This window comes from Ambystoma mexicanum, chromosome 1q, assembly GCF_040938575.1.
Source record: "Ambystoma mexicanum isolate Mex_15411 chromosome 1q, UKY_AmexF1_1, whole genome shotgun sequence".
NCBI classification, from domain to species: domain Eukaryota; kingdom Metazoa; phylum Chordata; class Amphibia; order Caudata; family Ambystomatidae; genus Ambystoma; species Ambystoma mexicanum.
In genome coordinates this window covers 1,305,232,895-1,305,256,810 of record NC_090922.1, presented here as the reverse complement: position 1 = coordinate 1,305,256,810, position 23,916 = coordinate 1,305,232,895, and the positions used below count along the sequence as shown (strand labels likewise).

Below are 23,916 nucleotides of genomic sequence, written 5' to 3'. Positions count from 1 at the left end.
CCTGCTCCTTTTACGCCGCGCTACCCTGCAAATCTCCTCCTCTTGTTCCTTGATCCTTCTATTTTCATCTGTGCTGACTGTGAACTCCCTGTTCTCCTGGACTATGTGCTTCACCTAGCAGTTCAAATTTAGCTGCTCTCTGCCTTCTACTGGACTTTGTTTTCTCTGTTGTGCTGCTCATCTTCCACCACATTTTTTATCGCTTTAACAAGGGATTTGTCCTCCTATACTTTTGGGACCAATCTTCTAGGCAGCCGCTTCTGCTCCTGTTACATTTTCAGGAAGCGAGAGTGGCTTCTATAGAAGACTATGCTTACCTCTTCTCATCTACAGCCGGAAAAACTGCCGACAGAGAGATTCTCTCTCGTATTGCCCAAAACTGGAGCTGCATTGTCTCTCTGCACAGTGGCAGTGACCCCACACCTCTTCTCTTGTTTTTGGTAATACATTTTGACTGCGTTGTCCATCATTATCAGGACAGTCTTTCCCCGTACAGAAGGCAGAAACCAATGACCACTGATTAATAGGTCGTTCATGTGAGCACCCTACACTGAGAGGGAGGCATCTGTCACAACCGTTATCTACGGCCATGGTTGCCAAAAGGGTTCTCCTTTCATTATGTTCTCCCGACAGGCCCCACCACAGGAGATCCCGTGCAACCTTGTTCTAGACTTGAAGAAGGTCGGTCATTCTGCCGGAGAACTGTAACCACTGGGATCCGAGGGCCCATTGAAGGGACCTCATTCTCAAACGGGCTTCTGGCACCAGGAAAATGCAGGATGCCACGAGACCAAGCAACCTCAGGAAATCAACTCGGGGGGCAAGGCTTTCCCAGAGGAAGAGTCCAGGACCAGTCCAATAAATATAAGCTTTATGAAGAAGGTGTCACATCGGACTTCTTGAAATTTAGGGAGAAGCCCAGCTTGTGAAGGAAGTGTCAAGTGTATCTGAGATGATCTTGTGCTTGCTTGGGAGAGCAAGCCCTGATCAGCAAATCGTCCAAATAGGGATAGATGTGAATCCCACCCCTCCTTAGGCTTACTACCACCACCGCCATCAGCATGGTGAAGAACCTTGGGGCGTAGGTGAGCCCGAATGGCTGAAATTGAAAATGAGAACCGTCAATAGTGAATCTTAGGAACTTTCTGTGCTTGGCATGGATTGGCACATGAAAGTAAGCATCCTGAAGTTCCAGTGACACAAACCAATCCTGAGGTTGAAGGGCCTGAAAGATCTGTAAAAGAGTAACCATCTTGAACTTGTCCTTCCTGAGGGACTTATTCAAGCGTCTCAAGTCCAAGATGGGTTGGAGTCCTCCATCCTTCTGTCATAACATTAAACCCTGGCCAGGGAACTTGGGGCCTCTGGCCCTCGCCACTGTATTTCTACAAGGCCCCAAGGGCCCAATCGTGCCCCTCTCGGGTACCCTCGAGCCAGTGGCAGGTGAAGTTTCCATTGGGCAATGGACCAACATGGCTGCCCCCACAAAGATCAACGTGGAACTGCAACATGCAGTCTAGCATCCAGGACGTGGCCCACTCCGAAGGCACCTGGGATACCTGCTGGCTATTTAAACCACGCCCGAGTAGAGGCACGCGCTTTGTGTTATTCTGCTCTTGGAGCGTGACGTTCACCGGGTCTTGCTCAGAATCTTTGGCCTGCAAGGGCGAGAGAAGAAGAAGAACCACGTTATTCATCCTTACCTGCTCTGCATCCTGCTCCTTTATCAATCCGGAATCTTCCCTGGAATCCGTTATCCTCCTCCTGCAACATCCTAGAGAGGAGAGACGAGAAGAGGACAATTAGTAAGCGATCATCCATCTGCTCCATCGCCTCCAGGCTCTGCTTACTTACCAAGCTCTCCTGGAGGTCTACCGCCATACGGTCCTCTTCCATCCGATGCCCTGTTTCCATCTGGCGACCTTCCAGGAATCTTTCGGCGACCTGCAAGGAAAGACAGCACAGGTTAGCCTTAGTCAAAGGACGCTCATAGTGCTGCGCCCTGCGCTTTCTCTTACCTTCTCGAGCTCAGCCCTCTATATCAGCGCAACGTCTCTGTCGCCCCTTCTGCATCAACAAGAAAGAAGGTGAAGGTTAACCGGGGCAACTACAATTACAGACATTAATTCTTAAGCAGACTAGAGACTTACCTCAAGAGTGGAGTCGCAGCCGGTCTGGACTCCCGGGCCTAACCAGTGAAGTAACTCAGCGGAACGGTGCCCAGCCACGACGCGCCCCTGCTCAGCACGGCAGAGTGGAGAGTGCACCTTATCGAAACAAAAAGGTGAGAAAGACTCCAAGGGGGGTAACAAGGGGAGCACGCGGAAGGTGGGCCTCGAGAGAAGGTGTTGTAGCTAAAACCGAACTCCTGTCTTCCAGAACGAGCCCTCGGCAGCACGAGTCCCCGGGGAAGGTGCAGCGGCCCCAGAAGCATCCCAGACCAGTCGGGTGGTGTCCCTGTGGATACAAGGTGAGCGTTACACCTTCTTCGGGATTAGAAAATAAGGAGAGTACCAACCTTAATTCCTCTCTGCTACAGGCACTGACTCTATTGCACCTTTTTCCAACAGGGTGAGAATCTCCATTAGGATGAGCAGATCCGGACCTTTCAAGGATTGACTTCCTGAGGGACAATCTGGAGGTCTTTTTAGGAACGGCAGACAGTAGACGTGAGCCACTCTCTGCAGTTCTCGAGCATCGGTGGTTATGCCTTGCCAAGTCTCCAAATGCTGAGTCAGCCTGACACCCACCACAGTCCTGCGAACCAAGGAGTCAAAGGGGTTTGGGGTTGTTGCTGAGTCAGAGGGTGAAGAAGTAGAGGCTGAAAGAAAAGCCTTTCCTCTTTGTCCTCGTGAACCACAAGGTGCTCTCCTCTGACCTCTCTGTGAGAATTGGCCTCTTCCCCTAGTAATTGAAGAATAGAACTGAAAAGGCCGGTCCCCCACAATTATGTCAAGACAAGACCCCTGCGATTGTAGAGGCTGACGTATCGCTGTTCCCAACGATTTAGCTGCCGCCTTGGATGCCTGTTATTTCTCCAAGGTCTTGTCGGCCTTGGAGCCGAAGAGCTGGAAGACATAAAATGGCATGTCCAATAGTCTCGACTTGGTATTGTGAGAAATCAGAAGGACTCACCCACTAGAACCCGAGGATCTGTCATCCAGGTGGCCAGGACAAGGCCATCGTTTCTGGATCCAGTTCCTGGGGGTGGACCATTGCGGGAGGATCACATGGGTGAGGGGTATTCGGAGAGTGGGACACTGGATGATGAGACGCGGTATCCCCTTCCCTGTAAAACCTTTACCCCATCCTACCCTGTAAGATATTTAGGAACTCCCCCTAACCCCCTTTACAACACAAACACTTTCTCACAGACAGCCCGCTATGAGAGAAAACAGACTAACACCCGAGCAGTATACCGGACGTGTCCCAATATAATGGTCAGGCGAGGCCAGGCAATTACTGACCATTACACACATCTGACTTCCATTACACTTCCCCACATGGATAAAAGGCGTAGTACGAGAGCACACTCTATGTGAGGCAAAGCACACGAGGAAACAGCAGTGTCGAGACAGCAGCTGAGCAAGAGGGGAAAGACGGCAAAACCAAAGGGGATCGCAAGGAGAGAAATTCCTTTGACCTTTTCGACACGGAACCGCTACTTTACAGACAAAGTTTGGAAAAGTAAATTAATTTGGTCCGAGCCTGGCTGACATGATTTCCAATATACACTACTAACCACAACCTTAAAGGATATATATATGAACAGAAAGGATAGACGAAGGCTCCCGGTTGGTCTTCTCAACCTTCAAATGAAGAATCCTCAAGGAAGAATCCTTTCTAATGATTCCACTCACTGTCTGAAATATTTACAGCCAGTGTGAAGAATCACTCGAAAGGATGAAAAACTAAGCACCCCTCCAATCTGTTATAAGAAAAACACTTGATAAGTAATAGAACCTTGGCCAGACTTCTCCTAATAACCACTATTATCTGCACTAACCTTTATTGATTAGATGACTTGAAGTAATGTGAAGAACCAGGAATACCCGGATGGATCCAAAGGAAACAACGACAAGGAAGGGAAGGTTAGTGGGAATCTAAACCCGGGCGGAACGAGGGCCGCACTAGAGTCGGGATGGTGCAGTCTGGATAGCGTTCATTGTTCAATGGACAACACACTTTACATAAACTGATAGTTGGTTAGGTTCTCACTCATGTGCAGTCAGTGATTCATCCTTGAACTTAGAGGAGTCCAAATAATATAACATAAGAAACAAAACTTAAACCCAATGGTTTGAAAAGCAGCTTCTCATTCTGAAACTACTATAACTTAACTTCCAGTCCTCCAACAGTAGTAAAATGAGATAATAGAATTCCAACTACAGTCTCATACCTTAAATGAAAAAATGCCTTCATGCGCGGTTATAACAGCTCTTGTGGAGGATTAACTGCAGCTTGAAGTGTAGGCGGGAAGAGATAGCTGTTCTTGTAGGAAACCGCCTCAGACGTGTAGAATAGGAATGGTACACCGCCGTCTTCTTTCACGGGGAAGCAGGCGACCACGAGGAATGCAGCCAACAGGAACGCGGACGGCAGAGAAGCCGCCGCAATTCTTTCACGTAGAAATAGGCGACCATGAGGAGTGCAGCCAGCAGGAAAACGCGGACGGCAGGAAGCCGCAGTGTAATTGAACTGTGCTTAGAATGCACTCGAGGAAAGCCGACGCAACCGGCAGGGAAGCCACAGCGTCAATATAGAAGTGCTTAGGGAAGCACTCGACTCGCTTAAGCTGGCGAGTACAAAGGAGTAGTCAGGAACATCCGCTGGGAAGAATACCAACTTGGAAACAGGATACTCTGCAAACATCAAGGAATTCCGTTCGGGACGACCGCACATAACGCAGGAAAGCTTAATAAGAAGCAACTAGCGTTCTGAGAAAAGGACCTAAATACGTGCCCTAGGCACGTGACTCAACCATGTGATTAGCTTCAGTAACGTTTAACAGGAAGTTTGGAGAACAGTCTCCATTTGGTATAAAATGGCTTGGCCGCCGTTCTAAATGCATAGGGATTCCTACTACCACCTTTCATAGGTGAGTGCATGACACCGGCAGAGGGAGACCAATTGAAGGTTTTGTGTTAAAGAGGGTCTGAGCCCGGCAGAGGAGGACCGGGGGTGAACAATAAATCACCTGAGAAGGTGGATAAGTGACAATCTTGAGAAGAAAGGAACTTTAATGTTTTGCCATGTTGCATCAGGCCCTATGAAATAAGAAGACTTTGAATGGCAAAGAGACTTTGGCACAGAAGGTCCTGATGTTGAAGTTTTGAACTGCATCCTTGTGTTAGAGAAGCCAGAGATTGTGCTAAGTTCAAGTGTGCCGCCTTGTCCCGTGCTGAAGGGAAGCCAACGGCCTGAATGTCTTGACATATACTTTCTTGAAACCTTTCTTTTGCATAAAATTGTTTCCTACACTATTTGTATTTAGAATTAAGGATTGGCAATAGGTTTATTAGCATAGGCCCTTTTATTTTGCTAGACTCGACTAGGACTGCGTTATTATTCGATAGTCGTAGCTTGCTCCCATCTTTAGAGTTAGGATTAGATGGGCCTTTTTCAAACCCAGTTGAAGTTCAATAAACACCCTTGAACTGTCTTCACTTGTGTCTGTCTCACTGTTTGATACCATGCCTTCCTTGCAGCGTCAGATGTAAAACCTGACTCTCAGCCATGCAAATCTTCTGTGACAGTACTCACCGCCACGGCTCTGCTTATGCAGTCCAAGGAATCTAATCCAGACTGGAGAGACTGACACATGGCACGTTTTCCATTTTGAACAAGGTTTTAAAAATCTTCTCTCCTCCTCCCCTACAGGGATGTGCTCCGGTGCCAAAGCCGCTACATCCCACAAGGTGTGCGTGTACTTGACAAGAGCAGAAGTTGCATTAATGATATTCAAGGCCATACTGCCTGCCACAAACACTCTCTTTTCAAAGTCATCAAACCTCTTATCATCCCTATCTGAAGGGATAGTTGCGTAGGCCACCGCCTTAAATGTTGAAGTGGCTGCCTGAACCACCAGGCTCTCTGGGTAGGGAGATATGAAAAAAAACTTGGATCAATTGAGGCAGTTCTCTATTTCCTTGCCAGATCTTTGTTAACAACCGGTGTAGTATCTGGTTTCAACCAGTTTTCTAATATATTGGTTCGTAATGCTGTGTGAAAAGGCAACACAGGTTCCCTTGAAGGACCTCAAATTAGAATGTCTGTGAGATCATCCTTCTCAAAGATAGCCTCTGGTCTGCCCCAGCCCAGATACTCTGTGCCCATGATATGATATGATATAGCATTTATAACGGGCCTATACACAAGTGTTTCAAGGCCCATGACTGACCTATAGGATGGGTCAGCATGTCAACAGAATCTAGAGTGGCAAAGTAGGTTTCTGGCGAGGTGTCAACGCCACTAGCCTCTGAGTGTGCACAAGATTTTGCATTCTGGATTCCTCTGATATTAATTCCTCTGGCACATTAGGAGTGCCGTACTCCATGCCAAAAGGCACATCTGCCTCTTCCTCCTCTACCTCAGATATAGACCCTATGGACCTGAAGAAATCTGGCCTTGGTAAAGGCTTGAACAACTTTGAAAAATCTTTCAACGAATCTCGAAGACTTTGTGGGCATCAAAGACGCCGGGCGTGTTGACAGTTTCAGCGGTTTTGAGAGCAACACTGGCCTCGACTGGCCTGGTGTCCGCTCGAGGAGGAAGGTTTTATGAGGAGACAAAGCTTTCTTCAACAAAAGTCGGGGAAACTTACTGCGGGGGCTCTTAGGCGCACGATTATTGGTAACTGAAGGCGCCCTGCAGGCCTTACTAGGCGTGGTGGGATCCAAAGCCTTCTTGAGTACTTCCGAAGGGGCGTTCGGAGGTGCCTTTTTAAACACGTCCAGCATCTGGAGACCAAAATTCTCCAAATCAGCTCGATATGCCGACTTGCTGGGAAAGCTTATTTTCTTTCTGTCAGGTGAGGAGTCTGTCAAAGACGATCGTGAACGATGGCAACGTTTCTTTGCTTTTTTTTTTAATTCAAGGATGAAGCGGACGAGATCGAGATCTCAAGCACTTCGAATGTTTAGAGAGCTTCTTCGCCAGAGAAATCTCCCTGTACTCGTTTGACGACCTGCTTTTGGAAGGGGTTGTTGAAGGAGATTTAGAAAGAGGCCTACCTGCAGCGAGCGAGCTTCCCCCTTCCTCTCCCTCAAGGCCTTCACAGGAACCGCAGTTGTTGATTTTATGATCAACTCCCAGACTCCAAAGGCAGATTCGAGGTGGGTCCGTAATGGACATTTAGCTCCACAATCAGAACACCTTCTAAAATCAATTTTCAGTGTAGACATCGTCGAAAACCTTGGAGATACTGAAGATCGCAGTGAAATATCGCTGAGGTGATGAACCGTCCGAAGCGTGCTGAGCATATGGAAAAATGGAACTAAGGAAACCGCCGGCACGCATGCTACTTATACCAGCATCAATGTCATGACCGAAAACAGGACTGACGCAGTTGAGGGGCACAAGTCCAAAATGCACAGACCCCAATACTATGGCGAAAAAAAAAATTCTGAAGCTCCAAGCAGACTTATCAATGGTGAGGAATACGTGGGAGGACACAATCCATTTGAATGTATATTCTCGCCTGCTATTTCAGCTACCTGATTGGTCAATGGCTCTTCCCTGGGTGCGAATACAGTTTCCTTGATTTCAGTCCAGTTTTCTGTCCACAGTTCCATCCTGACCAAAGTTCCTTGATTCCAGTCTGTAGTTTCAGTCCATAGTTTTCCTCATTTTTAGCCGTAGGTTTTGTTCTTAGTTTCCTTGATCGCATTCCATTATTTCAGACTGTAGTTTCCTACATTACAGTACGTAGTTTAGTGGACAGTTAACCGATTCCAGTCCATAGTTTCCAGTTCTCAGTGAACTTGTTCTTAGTCTGCAGTACTCTTGCTAAATCTCTTGCTGCTGGTTTTCTTTGCATTCCCTGATTTCTGTGTCAAGATCCCCCTAATAATTTGTCCAATATTCCCTCTTGAACTGTACTCTGCCTATGGCCTTGAGTTCTATTTGTTGTCTTAAACCATTAGTGTCTTAGCTATCCTGGGAATTTTTGTAAAAGGTTAGTTTTTCTGTGCTTGCTCACAAAAGTACTTTGTTTAAGGTTTGGTTCTTAGTAGGCAATCTCCAAACCCCTCAGGTTTGCATCCTCTTGTTTTCCTCGAACTTTGGTCTCTGTAGTCTGCATTTACAATGGGACTAGTAAATCTGCAAATTGCAGACTATAAAGGATACAATCAGAAATTAATAGCATACTCTTGCAAGGAAAAGGAAAATCTGATCGCTCCGAATCTCTGTCCCTTTCTTTTCTTGCATCTCTCTCTTGTCTATCGGGACACATTTATTAACAGTATGCTTGTTCCCATTTCATGAGGCAGTCACTTTTCTGGACTCATTTTGGTTATTGTTGTATGGTAACAGCTTCCCATTTCGTGGGGCAACACTGTTATTGTCTGCACTCCGGGACCCTCAAGATGGTCAATTTGGCATATACGGCATGACTGGCGCCAATAGCAGCTGCAACATTTCACTGCGCTACTATCGTTCGTCTGAACCACGGGGAGCGGTCTAGACTGCCAAGATGGCGAATACCTCGCCCGCAACACTTCAGGTGAGCCCTGCCTGTTGGTGGATGCTTTTTCCTCCTATTAGTCGGTTTCTCCTATTGTTCCTTTCCATTATCATTAATGCTTGTCTGTTCCCTCATGTTCTTCCTCAAGGTCCTTTGTAGTTTCTCATTCTGCTTCTGTCTTTACCACTGCCTCTTACTACTAGCACATCAAAGAGTTCTACACTCACATTTTGCCAGATCCCTGGTGCCTCTTTCTCAAGAGTCCCATCAAGTTATTCTTGGTGGTAGAATCCGTGGTCAAAGAGGTGTTTTGTCTAAAGTGGGCACACCTTTGGTGGTCACCTTGACCCCGCTAATTGGGCTCACCTAGGCACACAGTGGCGTCCGAAATAGATCTGCCTAAGCTCATCTCTTCCCAGCTATTTATGGAAAACAAACGTGTGTATGTAAGTTGTGGTCCATACCCTTTTCTGTTTGCTGCCTTTATTGCTACTATATACTTTGAGCCTATGCTTCTGTGTCTGCGGGACTCCCTGCCTTACTCTATACCATCCTCGCTTCAGCTTAGGGGTAACCATCCGAACTGAAGACTCAGGCACATATTGTGGTTAGAGCTGCTCTGTAATGCCCCCAGGAAGAGAAGGCAAAGGCCTCAATAATATAGGTAAAAGGTGTGCACCATGGGATGGTTGGTAAAAAGACAGTCAATTTTACTACCAAGTTAGGTATATTCGACCAGATCATTTGGGCTAAGACACAAACCTTCTTTGAGTTCGTCAATGATGCACAGCTCAGACAAGCTAAGTTTCTGGTGATGAGGAAACCATTTAGTGTAAGGGGACTTTCTATTACACCAACAAGAATGAAGGTAGATATCATGCACAACTATCCTGTTCGGGATTGTTTTGCTTTCATCCTTTGCTTATGATTTCTTGACATGAATGGCTAGATTGAATACAAATCATAATTACCTATATATAAACACATAAATCTTATGACTAGATTCAAATTAATTCAAAATGTATTGGCCAAGTCTCTTTCATAAACCTAATCATAGAACACATTTTCAATAAAGGACCCTTTGTTTTTTTCACAAGATCACAAGGGCAAATGTATATTTCGAAGAAAGCTTCAGTTTATAAAATAACAAAAAGGGACCTGCCCACATCACTAAGAATATTCTCTTAACAATTATAACGTATTTAAATTCACACTCTTTAACCATCATTCATCCAAAAATGCCTACTGAATTCAGACAGGGTTGTTCATGACACATACTTCCTGCAGAGATCATTTTTAAAAACATTTACATTAATGATATCTTCATAATGTTGATATTTTGTACACTATTTTCATATTTCAAGAACATCTAGTCAACATGAATGTTTCTGCAGACTATGGTTCCCAGGGAACAACACTTAATTCCAGGGATCGTTGATGAAAATCTCTTGTTGTTTTATAAGATTACATTATCAGATGGAAACTCTGGACGGTGAAATCAATTATTCACTGTGTCAACTCTCCTTGTAATGCTTAATACCTCCTATGGTACTGGGTATGCGGGATCCCTCCGGAGGGGACTTCCCTTGGGGGCAGGAATACCTCACAGAGGGGTGCAAGTCATCATCCCTCCCCAGTCACTGTAAGGAAGGCATGGTATCAAACAGTGAAGACAGACAAAAGTGATGACAGTTCGAGGTGGTTTATTGGACTTCAATGGGTTGGTTGAACGCCTATCTAACCCTAAATCTAAGGATGGGAGCAAGCTACGACCATCAAATAATAAGAGTTTCTTTCAATATAAAAGGGCTTATACTAATAAACCTATTGCCAAGCCTTACTTCCAAATACAAAAGGTGTGGGAAAACGATGTATGCAAAAGAAAAGTGATCAAGAAACAATATGTTGGGATAGTTGAGCAGTTGGCTTCTGTTCCCCACATTTTTAGCACAGGACAAGGTCACACACTCGAGCTTCGCACAAACTCTGGGTTCTGTGCCATGAGGATGCAGTTCAAACATAGGTAACTGGGCCTTCTGCGCCAAAGTCTCTTTCCCAATAAAAGTCTCTTTAGCAGAATGTCTGGTGTAACAATCAAGTACCAAAGGTGCCTTTCCCATCAGGATTTTTACATTCACAAGTTTTCATGTTTTTACTGTTAACCACGGGTCTCCCTCTGTCGGGCTCGGACCCCCCTTAAACACAGTTTCACAATTGGTCTTCCTCGATAGGGCACGAACAACTGGTATTCCTCGATCTGGCTCGGAACCTATAATCTCACTTTCTTCGCTTTCTTTCGTTATCAAAATTCGAAGACTTTCGACTGTGCGATGGATTTTTCTTAAACCATTGCAGGACCACTTCATCCATAAAGTTCATTGCTTTTGCTTCTGCCACTTCTTGGCTGGGTACAACAAACAGAGACCTCCGATTGAGCACACCCGCGGTGCCGGACCACTATGTTACTTTGTCTCATACCTTCTCGGATTCATTTTAAAGTTCAAACATCCATGGGCAATTGAACTTTACTCGTGTCTCTCATTACACGCGTTAATATTTTTCGCTCTTGCGCTCTTCATACAATGTTGCCACTTGCAACATTGACTTTAATACAGACCGATCTTGCATCGGTTCCCCCAACTCACCGCCTGTGTTAATCTCTCTAGCGCTGCTTTGATCCTGGTGCCAAGGACGGTACCACAGCAGCTGCTGCTCCTACCCGACTATTCATGTAGGCTGACTTGGGTATCTCCGACACACAATGCAGGATTCGTCAGTCTAGTTTCCTGGCCTTATGCCTTTTAATCTTAAGGTTTCTGGAAAGTAACAGTTTCTTGCCGGAAAGGTCAAGGGTATCACCCTCCTTGCTCTCCCTTCTCGGTTTGCCACCTTTGTCCCCTCGTTCAGCTGCTGCCTGGAAAACACTGTTCCTTCGTGTGCTTTGCCTCGCTCAGAGTGTGCTCTCGTGCTCCACCTTTTATCCGTGTGGGGAAGCTTAAGGGAGGTCAGGTGTGAGTTGTTAACAGTAATTGCCTGACTTTGCCTGACCATAGTAGTGGACTTGTCAGCTACAATGCTCGGGTAGGAGTCTGTTTTCTCCCGAGCGGGCTGTCTGTGTGAAAGAGCTTGTGTAAGGAAGGGGGTTGGGGGGAGTTACAGTTCCTAGGTATCCTACATGGTAGGATGGAGTAAAGGTGTCATAGAGGGGGACACCGTGTCACGCCATCAGGTGTCCCACTCCCACTCCCACTCCCTGAAGACCCCTCACCAAGGTGATCCTTCTGCACTGGTCCACCTGCAGGGTCTGAATCCAAAGGTGGTGGCCATGCCCTGGCCACCTGAGAGAGACCCCCAGGGACTAGCCGGTGAGACACCTTCTGGTTTCTCACAACACTAATAACCCTTTGTGGGGAATGCAGACGCTAGGGTGTATGAAACTGCTATATATCCCTTAATATTGGGCGAGTGTGCTTCTGACCCATGCGCTGCCTGATATCCATGGAAGACAGCAGTGACGAGAGAAAATCAGCCCTCTAGAGGAGTGCCATGTAAGGGACCAATAAGGAGAGGACTTCTGCAAATCCCACAGAGTTTGCCTACACCGACACGTCCACAGGAAGGGAGGCTGGCAAGGAAGGGAAAACACCAGATGCAATTTTCCAGCCTGCTGTGCACACTAGGGAAGTGCAGCCATGCACAGTAGTCGAGTAGCCATAAGTGTGCCGGCCTGCAAGGACAAGAGAGCAGCATACCTCAGAGGGACGAGGGAAATCCTCAAAGAGAGGCCACCTGCCCAACTCCACACAGAGTGGGCAGAGGAAAGGAACCACCACTGGTAGGAGCAGAGTCAAGTTGAAGAGTTGCATAAGTGGCTACGCAACGAGAGGCAAGTCAATCAGACTTCAGATCCATCCCGAGCAGCGCTGGTCAATCCAAGCAGGTACGTGGTGGCTCCAGGGTGTTGGGCAGTGAAGCGAGAAAGGGACAGGATATTTCCAAAGCGGGGTTGGAAATAAAGAAACCAAAGACTGGGGAGAAAGAAGGATACAGACCTAGGAGTGGGGAGGGAACGAAGAAGTCCCAGAGTGAGGAAACTTGAACGAGGCAAACCCACCATTGGGGTGAGAATGGTGAAAGCCCAGAGTGGCCCAAGAGAAAGAGAAGTCCCAGAGCTAGGAGGGATGGGACGTGGGAAAGAACCCCAGAGTGGGGAAAGAAGCAAGCAACTGCAGAGTAGGGAAGTGAGAAAGAGGCACGCCCCATAGTGGGGAAAGGTGGAAAGACACCAGAGTGGGGATTAAGAAAGAGCTGAGCCCCAGAGTGGGGGGAGAGGCTGACGGAATGATTCCCAGATTGGGGAGTGAGTGTGGAACAGACTGAACAAACAGTTAAGACAAATGTCTCTGCGAAGGGAAAAGACAGAGAAAACACCAAATTCAGAAGCAAAGAGACTTAGTGGGAGTTCCGGGACGGCACTCCAGTACGACATGAACCGTTTGCCTGAACTGTACACATAGACAAGGGCCTACGGTGAATAAATATATGGTTGGGTGTCAGAAGCCAGCAGCCAACCTTTTCCATTGGCAGTTATCATATGCCTGTCTTTGCTTTATGGTTTTCTCTTCCAGAGATATCGAAAGAGACTAGGTTGGGTCAGGATGACGGACCATGCACTTTGTATTGCATTGTATTGTATTGTTTATTTATTTGTAGAGCGCACCGGGCCGTTAGGCAACTGGCCGCTTGCGAGAATCTTAGGTTACAGTTACAGCGAAATCTTACATTTCTTGTGATAAGAAGTCTTAGGTTACATTTATATAAATATCTTACATTTCTTATATTACAGTTTCATAGGAATCTTACATTGACATACAGGGAATCAATTACAATTGAGGTTATGTTAGTATTAACAGGGAGGAGCATCTATAGACAGCGTTTAGCAGTGGAGACCGGTGGTTCATGGGGTGTGGCATCAGCGGTCATTGGAGAGTAGCCAGAGTTTAGCATTAGTTTTGATTACGTGAAAGGAGGGAGTGGCTCTTAGAGAGTCTGGGATAGAGTTCCAAAGTTGAGCTGCCATTACTGGGAAGCTTGAGCCTCCAGTTCTTTTGCGATTGAAGTTTGGGATTCTGACACTGTTAGTTTGGGCTTTTCTGATGGGGCGTTCAGATGTACGCTTGGTGAATTTCTCTGTGAGGTATGCAGGTGCTTTATTGTTGAGACAGTTGTGTGTAATGTTCCGCGTTTTGAGTTTGATGCGGTCATTGAAGACCAACCAGTTGGCTGCTCTTCTTTGGTCGGATTGTGTTGTCCTTTAGGAATGCCTAGTGCTGTTCTAAGGGCATTGTTTTCCAAGGTTTGTAGTTTCTTGGTGTTGTGTTTACTGGTGCCTAGATAAAGTGCATTGCAATATTCTAGTTTCGAAAGGATAAGGGCTCGAGCAATGGTGATGCAACTATCCGTGGAGAGAAATTGTTTACATGCATGAGTAAGTTTACAGGTGTATCTGGTTGCTGACACAGTGGCATTTACTTGCTTGTCTAAGTTAAGAGCTGAGTCTAAGTAGAATCCTAAGGTTTTGACTTCCTTGGCTACCTTAATTGTGATACAGCCAATAGTGATGGATTTGTACATGTGGGAAAGTTTGTTTAGTTTATTAGGGGAACCAATGATTAAAAGCTTGGTTTTATCGTCGTTAAGACATAGGCTGTGAGTGGCCATCCATGTTTGAACGATTTGATAGATTTTGTTTATGAGGATAGTGTCTTTGTCGTGGTCTCCTTGGATTGGGATGAGGATCTGGGCTGTCATCCGCATAATTAGTATATGAGACACCCAGTTTGTCCAAGATATCGAAGAGTGGCTTTGTAAAAATATTATACAAAGTCGGGAAGACACATGACCCCTGAGGAACACCACATGTGATGGGCACTGGGTCAGCATCTGAGGTGGGTGAGAATACTCTTATGGTTCTGTTGATCAAGAAGGAGTTGATCCAGGCCGTCGCCTTGGTGGAGAAGTTGGCAGCCGATTTGAGGTGGTTACATAGAGCTTTGTGATCTACCAAGTCAAATGCGGCTGATAGATCGAGGAGTAGAAGAATGGAGGAGTCACCTCTATCTTTGCGCTCAACTAGTTGAGATCAAGGAGAGCCGTCTCGGTTCCATGTCTCGGTCTGAATCCAGATTGTCTTGTGCCCAGTAGGTTATTAATCTCCAGGTACGCTTGAATCTGTAGGTAGGCAGCTTTATCTTAGATTTGAAGAAGGAATGGAACTGTAGTTATGGGCCTGTAATTCGTTGGGACATTAGGGTCTAGGTTGGCTTTTTTTAAGAGGGGTAGAATACAAGCATCTTTAAGGTTGGTAGACACACAGCATGATTGAAAGGATGAGTTGATAAAGGAGGTGATGAAAGGGGCTAGTTCTTGTGCAGCTTCTTTGATAATAGGTGCTGGACAAGTGTCGCCAAGGCAACGTGAAGGTTTAAGGGAAGTTATGATGTTCTTAGCTTCTGCGATGGAGATCGCTCTAAAGTTAAAGTGGTTTTGTTTGGGTAGTGGCAAGTTCTTGTAGGATGACTTCTTGAGTGGAGAGTGCAATGTTGTGGAGGGAGGATGTTTTGGCTGACATTTTGTCTTGTAGCATGGTGATTTTATTACATAGGGCGTTTTGAATGTTGGTGCACCAGACTATCTTTGGTACATTAGTCTACAGGTGCAATGGGTGATTCTAATTCTCCAAGAATGGAAAAGATTTCCCTGGTGTTTGCTTTTTTGATTCTGTCGTTAAAGGTGTCTTTTTTTGCTTGAATGATTTGTTTCTTGTAGCTATTAGTGAGGGCAGTAAGGAGATTCTTGTTCTGCGGAGAGGGTTTTTTTCCAGCAGGTTTCTGCTTGTCTTTTTTCTTTGCGTAGGGCTTTTAGTCTAGGGGTGAACCAGGTGTTGAGATGGGCAGGAGGGTTAGTTTTTGTAAGTTTCAGCGGCGCAATGGCGTCAATAGCTGAGTTAATGGTGTTGTTGTACAGGTCCACAAGGTCATTTGGGTTAGTAATCAAGTTGGAGTGATTAGTGATGGGCTAAAGCAGGGGGATGAGGTTGGTGACTGTTAGTAATCAAGTTGGAGTGATTAGTGATGGGCTAAAGCAGGGGGATGAGGTTGGTGACTAATATTTTTTTTTACAATGGGTGAGGGCTGGAAGTACCAGTCGTAAGGTTGTTTTGGATTGGGGTAGGTCCGAGATGGTTAACGAGATCAGGTAATTATCGGTCCAAAGATATCCGTTATAAGGGTAACGCAGTTGATATCTGCTACCCAGCCCAATGAACGGCCTTTAGCATGCGTGGGGCTGTTATTACGGATGGTGAGGCCTGCTTCCAATATTGTGTTGGCTAGGATAGAGGCATTAGTGTCTTTAGGGTCATTGTAGCCTAAGTTGAAATCACCAAGTAGGATGATTTGTGTCCCCGGTTTGGCATTAATATTTAGAAGGGTGGTTATGTCTTCTTCAAAGGAACCTAGTGGGCCCGGTGATCTATAGATAAGGTGCACCGTGATGGTACGTGAGGCGGAGAATCCTAATTTTAGGGAGAGTAGTTCTGCTGAAGGCACAGTCATATGATCTATTTCTTTGATAGTGAGGTCGGCTCTACAGATAAATGCTATACCACCTCCTTTGGAGGTTTCTCTATCTTTTCTAAGGATAGTGAGGTTTAGGGGTATGGCTAGCATTAGGGCAGGGCCAGCAGCTTTGTGTAGCCATGTTTCAGTCACTGCTAGGGAGCCAAGCTGGTTGCAAGTAATGATATCGGCAATTTCAGAAGCATGGGCTATCAGCGATCTGGCGTTGATGAGGCCACCCTTGAGGTTGTGTGTTACTTTCATGGAATCACTAGTGTGGTCATTGATGATCAGGGTTTCAGATGGTTTAGTGCGAGGTTTCTGAGTATAGATAGGTTTAGTTTTAGATGTGTTGGGGCAGGCACGTGGAGGCTTAGGCAGTCTAGATCCAAGTCTATAGTTTCTTAGGATGGTGGGGCAGATCTGGCGGGTCTGAGTATAAGAATCTAATGACTGCTGATCAGGGGGCTTGATATGTGTCTTGCTAGTTGGTTCCCTAGCTGAAGGGAGTCTATAGTGGAGAGCTGCCATTGTGGATAGGGCCATAAGTGCAGAGAGGATGGCTAAGGAGCAGGTGGATGGATTGGACATAGGAGATGTCATATCTGAGTTGGTCGGGGAGTTGGCCGATTTATCGGCAGGTGTAGGGCAAAAGGGTAGGCTAGTTCAGGATGGCAACAGTCGGCAACAGACTAGACTAGTATAGTATGACGACAGTCAGCATAGGGCCAGGCTAGTACAATATAGCAGTAATTAGCATAGGGCCAGGCTAGTACAATATAGCACTAATTAGCATAGGGCCAGGCTAGTGCAATGTTAGCATAGGGCCAGTCTAGTGCAGCGTAGCAGTGATCAGAATAGGGCCAGGCTAGTACAATATAGCAGCAGTCAGCATAGGGCCAGGCTAGTACAGTGTTAGCATAGGGCCAGGCTAGTGCAGCGTAGCAGCGATCACAATAGGGCCAGGCTAGTACAACATATCAGCAATCAGCATAGGGCCAGCCCAGTACAATGTTAGCATAGGGCCAGGCTAGTGCAGCGTACCAGCGGTCAGCATAAGGCCAGGCTAGTAGTTGAAAAAACCATCCTGTCTTTGAAACCCTCTAACTGCCAGGGAGACTTGTGCCCGGCACAGCTTATCAAAGATGCTGCCCGCGACCTATCCCCTTTCATCACAAAGTTAATCAACGCCTCCTTTTCTACCGGATCTATCCCAACCAATCTGAAACAATCCTGGGTACTGCCTCTCCTAAAACAAAAAACACATTCAACCCAGCCACTCCCACAAACTATAGACCCATAACGACTGTACCATTTCTGCTAAAAATCCTGGACAAGGTTGCCTATGTACAAATACAGAAGCACCTGTAAGAACAGCACCTGCTAGGAGCCAGACAATCAGGCTTCCGTCCCCAACATGGGACTGAGACGGCTCTTATTGACCTTAAAACACAGATCGACATGCTCAGAGATAATGGCCAAGCTGCCCTACTCCTCTTCCTCGACCTCTCTGCAGCATTTGACCTGGTCGACCACTCTGTCCTCTGCACACACCTACACACATCAGCTCACTTCTCCGCCAAGGCCATCACATGGATTAGATCATTAATTAACGGCAGAACCATGAGGGTTTTTTCGGCCACAGATGCAGCAGACCCCATACCCATCACTTGCGGCGTACCTCAGGGATCCTGTGTCTCCCCCACACTGTACAATATATTTACCAAGCCCCTTTTCGATGATTTGGATCATCTCGGTATCACCTACACTAACTATGCAGATGATACCCAGATCCTCCTTCCGCTTTCTGGAGATTATGGGAAGGATTTGGCCTTGGTGAATAGGGTGTACATCATCATCCAGGTATGGATGGCCACACATGGACTATGCCTGAATGATGATAAAACCGAACTCATCACCCTGGGCACTACGGCTAGCCTAAAGAAACTAAGCCCTGCCTATTCATCGTTCGTGATCGATGGCAACACTATCAGGGTAGGACACGAAGTTAAAACTCTGGGCTTCTACTTAGATTCCAACTTCTCCTACAATAGACAGGTGAATTCATTAGCTTCCTCCACGGCCTACACGTGCAAATTGATCTGTGCAGCCAAACCCTTTCTATCTGACTCCAGCTGTTTGACCCTTGCCAGAGCCCTTATATTGTCCCGTCTGGACTACTGCAACGCTCTTTATCTTGGGTCCTCAAAAGCTACCACTGGTAAATTACAAATTCTCCAGAATAACGCTCTTAGAGCGGCGCTAGGCATCTCTAGAAGGGACCATATCACAGCATACAGCCAACAGAACAATTGGATATCCATCAAGGATCAAATTCTCCTTAAAACTGCATCACTCACCCACAAGTCCCTCAATAATGCTGCTCCTATTTACCTCATCGACAGATTTCACAGACAGACGTCTCCGAGACCCACAAGATCAGTATATAGAGACTGCCTCTCTGTCCCCAACTACAAACGTTCCACCATAGGAGGCAACAGCTTCCCAGTGAAAGCGGCCAAATTGTGGAACTCCCTACCACCAACTCTCAGAATGGATTTACCTTACCAAAACTTCCGTTCCAAGACTATCTCTTGGCTGAAGACGCAAGCTATCTAATACTCAGAGCCCCTATGTCGCATATCCCTGGCCATTTGTGCATGATGTATTCACCTGTGTTAACTTGTATATTTCTTGTGCTCATGTGTATGTCTATATTATCGTTGATGTAACTAAGTTTTGCAAATCCATGTTACTGCTGCGCCCTGTTACCCCAGGGTATTTTGGCGCATTACAAATAATAAACATACAAATAATAAACAAACAAACAGACAGTACAACATATCAGCAATCAGCATAGGGCCAGGCTAGTACAATGTTAGCATAGGGCCAGGCTAGTGCACCGTAGCAGTGGTCAGCATAGGGCCAGGCTAGTACAACATATTAGCAATCAGCATAGGGCCAGGCTAGTACAGTGTTAGCATAGGGCCAGGCTAGTGCAGCATAGCAGCGATCAGCATAGGCCCAGGAAGCTGGTGCAGTGTAAAAACAGTGGTCAAGGGTCTAGAATCGGTAGGTAATTATAACAGTTTTACAGAACAGATAGCAACGGTAATGCAAGGCAATGCAGACTGAGCATAATCACATGGAACAGTTTGCAAATACAGGCACTATTTGGAATGGGAGATTTAGTAAAGGTCTTTGGTGAATTTATTGCAAACAGTGTCTGTTATTATGTGCAGGGCAATGGTATCAGGGAGTAAACATGTTGAAACAAACGTACATAGAGTGGCACAATGCGATATAGGTGGATTAATGGATGGTAAGTTTATCGTGAGAAGATGAGTGCACCAGGCGGCAAGTGCAACTCAGTGTCTCATAGTCTAGACAACATCAAAGCTTAACGATGGAGCTCGATCATGTTGGTATCACCGGAGATAACAGGGAGATGGATCTGCAAGGCGGGAAGGTCTTACTTTTGTATGTGCACACAACCTGACAGCCCAACAGGCTCCTTTTTGCTTTTCCTTTGTAGAATAGGGCTGGTGCTTATAGATTTATAGACCATATCTCTCAATTCGGCCCTCTTACGCAGGGCACTTACCTTGTGCAGCTTCTTCCGCCTCCCTTCTTCTGGAATGCTCAAAGTTCTTCCTGTGGCCTCTGTTCGGTGGTGGATTCCGCATGGTGGTGGTCCTCCATTATGAGGGACCTGGAGGATTTGCGGGCGGTTGCAAGAGGGGCTTAGTGGTTGTTCACCCACTCCTGGGTAAGTACTCATTTTTGGTATATAAACTGGAGGACATCACTAGATTAAAACATGTTTTTTTATAAACAAACTATTTCTTTCTAAAGAATCTGTATTTGCCGCCATCCTTTGTTTTGTCTCCAAGTCTTCCTAGGGCTCTCTGGAAACTGCCCTACCTCTTGACATTTGGGATGGACTCTGGGAGGTTGAGGAAGTGGCAGTTGATTGGTCGCCTGAGTTAATTTCTCTGGCTCTTGGTATATGACATCCTTTTTGAACAATTAATTGGACTATTTTGCTCATGCCTCTCTGATTTTTTGGGTCCGCCCTGCCTGTAGGAATATATCCAGTTTCCTTTGGTATAGCAGCAGAGGTGTATAAGTGCATCGTACTCCCTTTATCTTATTTTCTTCAGCAAGTTATGTTTTTTATAAATAAGGTATTGTATTCAATTCAATCTACTCATCAATATCAAATACATGATACAGGAAGAATCAAAGTGAACAATCCTGAACAGGTGATGAAGGAAACAGACATTTCTAACAGATTCATAAACGCATTAGCATATGTTGCTGACCTAGCAGGAAGGGAACCTTAAAGAATGATGCTCAAAATGAAATAGTAGAAACTACCTTTTCAGCATGAAGCCCGTTTGACAAATACACACATACATTTTAAGAAAGGGAATGTAGGAGTGGTTGGTGCCCAGAGGAATTGCTCAAAGAAGCAGTGAGGTTTAAGCTACTTCTGATGAGTGAATTCAAGCATTGGATTAGCAAACATCACTCTACAAAATTCTAAAAGAGACTTAAACAGGTGTAGAGGTCTAGGAGCCGCTGGATAGCCCTCAACACCACCAAACTATATGAACAAGGTCTCCCTTCTCCGCCCACCCGCACAGAGCACCTTGGACTTGATTAGGATGCTTGATTTCTTGCCAGTCGCAAAGGGATGACTACTGATCATTGGGTATTGGAGTTTGTGACACTAGGATAAAGAGTTCTATTTCAAGCAAAGCCATCACATGGTCCACATCATGAAGACATATGCTGAAAGTGGCCAGGGAATATAGATTGAAGTCAGTGCAGCTCCAAGAATGGCAGATAACTAGTCAACCAAATGTTATTCTTTTACTTGCTGGGAAACATTGTTCTAGTCTGCCTAAAGGGTTGAGGCACATTCCTGTCCTGGTATGTATGCTAAATCAAAACCCAACTTCAATAACCCCAATACAAAAAAATACAAAGAACAGCATTCCAGAAAACACACAAAAAAAACGAATAGCTGGTTTAGATGTGCAAGGCGGACAAGAACGAGATGCCACCAACCATATACGTACAACGCCTTACCTAAATAACTCTGCACAGTAAGCGTACTGATTTCTGTGAGGCCTCGAAGACTGATGATAAACTCTTGTGGGAACATTCCTGTTGTCGTCCAACAGGTCCCAGAATTCCTGTTGAGCAAAGAGAATGTTAGATTTGTGCCCAATCTTAGGTTTGTACATTTTTCAAAACAAACACATTATTTGAAGATCGGCTGATGACAAGGCGCTTCTCCTTGAATTTTCTGGATGTTTCCCTTCCATATACAGCTCAGAGAACCCCCACATCAAAGAATGTCTCAGGGGATAGGATTTCCACCTCTTGGGTCCTAAGCTTGCAGTTCTAGGGCCGGCAGCTTTAGGGTTTTACAGACAGGATTTAGACAGCCATGGTAACTGCAAAGCTGGAAAGAGAAAAGATGAGGGCTAGCTGAGACTGGAAAGGGGTGGACAGAGGAAAAAGTGTACTGATTTTGTACCTGCAATTAAAATGATGCTAACATGCACATAATCTGATATTTTTACCTAATTGACCCCCATTATAATAAGTGTTAAGGTTAAATAAATGTCAATGCCTGATATACAATCACTCAGCCTTATGCCCTAGACAACATTTAAATGGAGCACCACCTATAAGCTGAAACTATTGCATTGGAGTACAGGTAGAAGGGAGATGGCATGTGAGGAGGGACACACATCTACTGGGTGTTTGATATTTACCCACCCATTGATTTCCCCTATGGCCATTTCCAGCCACTACCTGCCTTTCCCCACCCAAAACACATCCTCCTAGGATCCCTTTGAGGTTGCCCCATTTTTATTTATTTTTTTTAATTTCTTTATTGGGTTTTCAACAAATATTAACAAACAAACGATCATTGATTAGTCAATGCAGTATGCATAATTCAAAAACAACATAATATAACGTTCCCAAACCCACCGCCCCACCACCTCCCTCCGAGACCTCAGTTACATCCACAGTCTTCTTCTGGACCTCATGCCGGGCCGGGACTGTCCGTACTGACCGAGGCGCTGTCTTGAGCCGCTGGGTGGAGCAATGGCACTGGTAACGCTACCCAACGGAGTAGTTCATCACTGGAGTCCAGCCTCTGTACCTGAATTGCTGTCTCCCAGGCCGCGGTCTCAGCGGCTATCCATCTTTTGAGGTCACCCCACCAAAGGGCCTCGCTAAGGCCTCCGGCGCTTTTCCATCCCATGACTATGCGTCTTGTCGCTGTTATGTATATCAAGTCTATAAGTTTATTTAGGGGCTTATTCTTACTGTTCCGCTTGTAACTTCCCAAAATGCAGACTGCTGGCTCTTGAATTTCCACTTCTATCTCCGCGTTTGCTACCCTCTCTTTCACCTGGGCCCAGAACCTCTGGACCGTCGGGCAGCTCCAGAACATGTGGGTCATTCCCGCCCTCGGTTCGTTGCATTTGGGGCATGTCTGGGTTGTGGCTCCTTTGAACCTCGATATGGCGTCATGTTTCAGGTAGGCCCTGTTGGTAATGTACAGCTGGATGAGTTGGAGATGGGCATTTCTAGAGATTTTTTTATGGTAATAGGTTATTCTCTCCCATGCTTTGTCCTCAAATTCAATGCCCAATTTCCTCTCCCACCTCTCTTTACATTTAAGTTCATTCTTGGTCGTGCCCTGCAGTATGGCTTCGTATAGTCTGGAGGTTGCATGGCCCCCCTTAGCAGTGTCCAGCATCGACTCAATGATATCGTTCTCAATGACTTGGTCGGTGGCCTCCAGCCATCTGTTCTTCAAGGCCTGTGTTACTGCTCTGTGGAGCAAAAACTGGCCTGTGGGCAGGCCTGTGGACTCGCTGAGGTCAGTGAATGTCATGAGCTCCTGTTCGTAAGTGAGGTCTCCTAATACTGCCACCCCATAGGGTTCCCACTGGGTGCGTGTTTCTGTGTGTCCCCATGAGAGCTTAGCCATAACTGCTGCAATGGGGATCTGCAGGGAATACGGGTCTGTTGTCCCCACAGTTTTACAGGCCCGCTTCCAGAGCTGGGTTCCAAGTCTGACCAGGTACGGGTAATGTCTCAGAGCCCCCTTCTCAACCCATAGCAAGTCTCGGAGTAACAGTCGAGGCAGAGCTGGTTGGAGAAGTCGGGTGTCTGAGGTGGTTTCATCTGCCATCCATTGCGTCACATGCCTTAGTTGGCTAGCCAAGTAGTATAGTTCGAAATTAGGGACCTTCAATCCCCCCCTCTCATAGGGTCTATGGAGAATGTCCAGCGCCACCCTGTGCCTACCTCCCTGCCAAGGAATCCCCTACAGAGTTTGTTTATGTCTCTGAAAAAGGAGCGGGGTATGTTAAAGGGGACATTGGAAAAGCAATGCAGTAAACGGGGGAGTGCCACCATTTTGAGGAGACCCGCCCGCCCCGCTACCGAGAGTCGGAGCTTACCCCAAAAATCCATGGACTTTGCAAGGGCATCTTTAGCCCTAACCGTGTTAAGAATGTGTTCGGTGCTAGGGTTACGGTGTATGGTAACCCCCCCAAGTATCTAAAGGATGTC

The 23,916-nt window shown here is 46.2% G+C and overlaps 1 protein-coding gene across 1 annotated transcript in view; it reads right to left on the bottom strand.

Moving 5' to 3' along the window:
- The window catches only part of IFT25 (intraflagellar transport 25), a 345,349-nt gene that overhangs the window by 195,315 nt on the left and 126,118 nt on the right, over positions 1 to 23,916 (bottom strand). The window contains exon 3 of the mRNA XM_069642159.1: positions 21,403 to 21,509. Within this exon, the coding sequence (XP_069498260.1) occupies positions 21,403 to 21,509 (107 nt within the window). The remainder of the gene's footprint in view (positions 1 to 21,402; positions 21,510 to 23,916) is intronic.